The 5,472-nt window shown below is 40.3% G+C and overlaps 1 protein-coding gene across 1 annotated transcript; it reads right to left on the bottom strand.

Annotated features, from left to right (window-relative positions):
- Positions 1-1,091: 1,091 nt before the first annotated feature.
- On the bottom strand, positions 1,092-4,265 carry FAM217B (family with sequence similarity 217, member B). The gene is made up of 4 exons (XM_010293210.1): positions 4,144-4,265; positions 2,852-2,960; positions 2,665-2,750; positions 1,092-2,283 (listed from the first exon to the last, which is right to left on the bottom strand). The coding sequence occupies exons 1-4, from the start codon at positions 4,236-4,238 to the stop codon at positions 1,092-1,094; spliced, it is 1,482 nt and encodes a 493-aa protein (XP_010291512.1). The 5' UTR covers positions 4,239-4,265.
- Between the last annotated feature and the right edge of the window lie 1,207 nt (positions 4,266-5,472).

The following is a 5,472-nucleotide window of genomic DNA, read 5'->3' as shown; positions in this document are numbered from 1 at the left end:
CCCAGTCCTGGTTGTACAATTTCCTTCTGTAGGGTAGTTCCCCACGTCACTTCACTAAACCTTGAAACCACAACCCAAGCTAACTGAAGTAGATTGGACCATGGGATACATAATAGTCATCTTGGGTGACTGAAAATAGGTATCTTTTGTACCAAAATATATCTTTACTTGAACTTTCAATAGCCTTTAAATTCATCCCCTAAGAGTCTATTTTTTATGTTTTGAGAGGCTACCAGTTCTGCAAATTAGGCCACAGAGTCTCTAGTAATACCCTCATTTTGCATTAGTCATATATATCCATGTGCAATTTGAAATTTGGTCATTTCTTCTGAATGACAAAAAGCATCAAGGCTTACAAAATAACCTTCAAGGAAAGCTGTCTGTAAACACAGTGAAGATTTCTGGGTATAAAAATATGCATTCCATTTTCTTAATCTGTCACTATCGAAGCTGTCTGCTCCTTAATAATTTTTTGTCTTAAAAAGAATCCTTTCTGCATTAAAATATTTCAAAACATTATCTCCATTCTTCTTATTATTAAAAAAATCTGTATCTATTTCATAAAAAAAATCCAATTCATCATCTTCTGTGAAGAATTAGTTTGACTTTGCATAGATAAGCATGCTCCATTATTTTATAAAAACCATTGAGCCCTTTTCCCTTGGAAAATGGCACCATCAAACCTGTCTCACAAAATAGCACATCTGTTCAAGAAAAAGAGCATGGATCCTAATCTCTCAAATACACCAAGGGAAGCATAAGAAATGCCACAGACTTCAGTGGACTTACTGGTGCAAACAGGAGGACATGTTATAATTATAGATTTCTCTAAACTCATTGTTATCTTCATTGAGCAAATGTAAATTTTTTTGAGGAAAGACCAATGGAAGACACTTGCCTTCAGGGAAAAGATTTCCTGCTGGCCTTGCTGGCTTAAGATCAAATGTATTGAAATGAGCAGTTCTTATTTAGAACCATGCATCAAGCACGTATTTTCTCAGGATTCTCCTATGAAGAAAACATGACCCTTCTGCATTGACCAAATGCTTTCTAGCAGTCAAAAACCATCAACTTCTAATAATGAATTTTTTTCATTTAAATTTGCGTGATGTTTGCTTCGTGCCATTTGTTTTTATTTTCCTGTCTCCTGCTGGTTTTTTAGAAGGAACATAATTGTTAGCATTGCCATTTTTCTTTGGATTTGTACATGCATATGTTTTTAAGCCTTTGACGGGAGCAGCTGAACCATGAAATACTGGGGTTTGCTTAGGGGGTCTGATATTACCAACATTTTGAATTTTGGAACTGTTCTCAGAAGGCTGCATATTGAGGAGCTGTTGCTTTGCAGTCGTCTTTTTTTTCAGTTCACTCCTTACTTCACCACCTTGTGTCTGAGAAGACAGTGCACATCCCACTCCCTCAGAAAGTTTCAAGTGACCTGGATGAGAATATAACTGGCGATTTTCTTCACAGTATGAATCTCCCCTGCAACGTGAATAGTTTCTGGGCAGCTTTGTAACACTTTCTTGGGGAACCACCTGCTTGTTAGGCAAGGGGCTGAGCAATGCTTTGCCTTTGCCAGGGCTTTTTAGGGTACGGATGGAGCCGGGAGCAGTCTGTGGCCTGGCTTTGGCTGCCTTTCCTTTCTCATTCTGTACAGTCTGCATTTGCAGCCATTCCAGCTGCAAAAGGCGATCGATGTATTTCTCAAGAAATCCTGTTGGCTTTGGTCGAAATTCAGTTTTACCCTCTACATTAACAAAGATGGCCAGTTGCTTCAAGTCCCATGAGTTGAAAGGGGGTGGGAGGAAGTCTGGGTAGTAATATTCTGATTCTTTAAAACCCGTATCAGGGACATGTTCCAAACAAACTGGATCAATTTCTTCAGCTCTGAGAATGAGTTCTGGTGGTGTGCAGGGAGATGGGGGAATGGGAATTCTTTCTGAATCAGAGAGATCACTGGCACTATCATCTTCAGCATCTTCTTTAATAATTTGTACTGATTCAAAATCAAGAAGCATTTCATCTACAGATGCTTCTTGCCATTTAGAAGAGCATGGACCAGCTTCAGCAACGTGTTCTTCATGATTCTTTTCCAGCTGTTCTTTTTTACTGCAATAAAAGTGTTGCACTGGGACATCTTTAACCCTACAGAAGCTACCTTGTGTGCTGCCCTTTATGCTAGGAGGGATCCTGTGCGGAAAAGATTCATTTTGCCTTCTTTCTGGGAGACTCCTCTTCGGTCCTTGTACTCTCTGCAGTGATGTGCAAACACTCGTGATCCTAAGTAAAAAGAAAGATCATATCCTGTTAGAATGATTCATGTCTTTGGAACAACAGTTTACAAAGGTCGTTCTACCCCCTTCAAGGATCTTGTTCTACTCGAACAAAGCTAAAATGGGCATGGAAACTTAGTAATATCGTAAAATTAATATTTGCTAGTAGAGATAACTGATTTTTTTTGGTTTTATGTTACTCTGATTTTGCCTGAGAACTCACTATGTAAATTTCCATACTGGTAACTTAATTTGTTGTCCTCACAAATGCTGAATTCTGGGACCCGTTAAGCCAAAGGGAAAACACAGAAGCCATGATTTCATCACAAGCACTTTCATAGTTTGAAATGTCTACAAATTAAGCAGGCAATCTTAACATAAAAATTACCTTTTTGACTGAGTATCGTCAACCAGCTGGTTTCTTCCCTTCTTGAAAATACTTCGTTGGTTACCATCCTGAGTGTCATGGGAAGTCTGAAAAGATATGAAAGTACGTGATGTTACTAAGAAAGCTGACATAAACTAAGTACCCTTTTTCTGTAAACAAAACAAAACAAAAAAAAGGAATTATTTACCTTTTCAGTGGTGCTTGATACATTTGTGCCCAATCTTCCAGAAGATTTCACATGAGAAATTGGTTTATTTAGTCCTTTGGTGCTCGGATGGCTTTTTCCATCATTGTAACTAGCAAGGATTAAACAGAATATCACATATAAATAGCAACATATACAATCATCAGAATAGAAATACAATAAAAGTTTAGACTGCAATTCAGTTTAAAAAAGAGAGTTGATTGCAACTCTTCTTAAAGCTCATCAGAACTATGCCAAGGACACTTTTTATTTTTTATAATACTAATACACTGCTGTATTTTTAACACTACTAATGCAAAAGTGAGTAATTCAATCAGATGTTATAATAATAGAACTTGGCCCTTATATAGAATTCTCTATCAGAGGATCCCAAAGTTACTCTGGGGATAACAAATCGTAAATATTACAGACTACATATTTAACTGCTAATTTCTATAGTATCAGGTACATGGTCCTACTGCAATTTAACAAAATTAATTACAAAGTATGATATGAAGGCCACTGCAAGCCCAATCTTGCTTGCCTTTCTCATTTGCACACTTTCAACAAAATTTAAAGGATTATTCCTATGAAGTTAAGGAGTGGAAGTGGGCGGGGAGCATACAATCTATTCTGATATTAATACAAACAATTTCACAACAAAGACACAAACAAAATTCACCATTTCATGTTATACTGGGGTTGTGGAAATACTAGTAGGAGAAAAATTCATATGCAAGGAAAAGGAATGGCATTACCGATCTGGACAGCTTAAAACTAAAATACATATTTCCTCAGTTAAATCAGATACAGTTCTGTGTAAGCATACAGAATCATTATATCAGTGTATTCTGTAAGAACCAGAAAATAGCATTTGCTCTACAAACAAAAAATATTACCAATTTTAAAAAGAAAAGCTTTAAAATGTCATTTTAGAACAGGAATAAGCAAACTGTGCCCTCCCAGTCTAATGGAGTTTGACTGCAGTTCGGTTAATTTGTCAGACTGTACATCTTGTTCACAGTTTTTATTTCGGTATAGTCGGATTTTGTTTAAAAAAACATGATTTAAAAAACCAATCAAGAGCTTATAAAAGAATGAAAAGAAGTCTTGGGCCTCCAGTATTGATGCAGTCACTGCTGGCACTTTGTGACCCGCATGGTCATACAATCACTTCTGTTGCCGTGGATCACAGGATAGGATGACAATCTGAGCAGTACCGCCATGCACTTATTAACTGATCTACAGTATTTAGAGATTTCTGTAACTAGAAAGAGAGAAAATAATTTCCTTACTTTACCATTCCTTTGTGGTTTGCATTGATTTGGCTTTCTTTTTTCTGTGTCTCTCTGTGCAGTAATAAGGGATATTCTTGAATGCCTGGTCCCATTATCACTCCTTTCAAAAGGTATCTGCACTTTTATTTTTACATAATCTTTGAACAACTCTAGTCTTTTGGGTTCGTAAGACACAGCATACCAAATGCAAACATCACCACGTCCTAGAGATGCAGTAAAGAAACACCATGTGATTCCTCCCAACGTGATTTAGTTTTAAAACAGTCAGATAATCAGCTACCAAACGGTACTGGAAAACATTGTGCCCTCCTCCCCCAGCACTCGCGTAATGGGAACCAGCATTATTTGCCGTACTGTTGCCGATCCATGCCGCACTGCCTTCACCCCGGGCACTGAGAGGGCCACGCAGCGAGGGCAGCACTACTCCCACAGGCACGGCTTGGCGGCTCGGGCTGGGCCAAACCCAGCTGTGTTGGCCGCAGAGCGGGCCAAAGCCAGCCAGGGGCCAGAGGGCTGGCTGCGTGGCCAGCAGCCCTGCTGCTGCTGCAGCCACGGGACACAGCCCGTCCCTCAGCACCGGGACCGCACCGGGGCCAGAGGGAGGCTGGGCCAGCCGCCCTGCCGACCACCGGGGTCTTGCCATAAGCCCATCCCTGAGGGACTGTTGCTAAAATACAGGAAAATATCTGAAGGTACAGCGGCGTTAGAAAAGCTACTTTTCATTGTGTAATGTGCTCGCCATCATTTTGTTCCTCCTGCGCAGCATTACATGTATTGACTGGAGCCAAGTATCGCAGTCAAACGGTGGTGTGTGTTTCTGCTCTTCATTTAACAAGACCAGATGATCAACCACCCGCATGCCGTGCACATTGAGTTGTCCTTTTTGTGTCAGAAAATGTGCTCTTCCTATATTCATATAGTCAAACCTGCTATCAAATGCTTAATTTTTTTGTTCTTCCAAAACAGATCTCCCAGTACTCATAAATTCCTATTAAAAATATTCAGAGCAGAATTTGCATCATCCTTTTATTTTCCAGAAACTGCATTCCCGTACCAGAGCACACAGCTAGGATTTGCAAAAGGCGACAGCTGACGAGCACCAAAATACCTCTCTTTACCCGGCTTTAGTTTTGTTGCAGTGCTATCTACAGACCTACATTTAGCCTTATTTTCCTCCCCCTACCTATCCGCGTTTGACCCAGCCCTGTCTCTTAGGTGCCCCTCTCCCCCGCATCTCCCCGGCCGAGGAGGGAGCGCAGCGCAGGACCTTTCAGATCCCGACGGGTCCGGGCCCTGGATTTCAGAGCAGCGGCTCGAACGCGCCCG

The sequence above is a fragment of the Phaethon lepturus genome, unplaced genomic scaffold, assembly GCF_000687285.1.
Source record: "Phaethon lepturus isolate BGI_N335 unplaced genomic scaffold, ASM68728v1 scaffold35888, whole genome shotgun sequence".
Classification (NCBI taxonomy): Eukaryota; Metazoa; Chordata; class Aves; order Phaethontiformes; family Phaethontidae; genus Phaethon; species Phaethon lepturus.
This window is presented reverse-complemented; position numbering and strand designations above follow the sequence as displayed.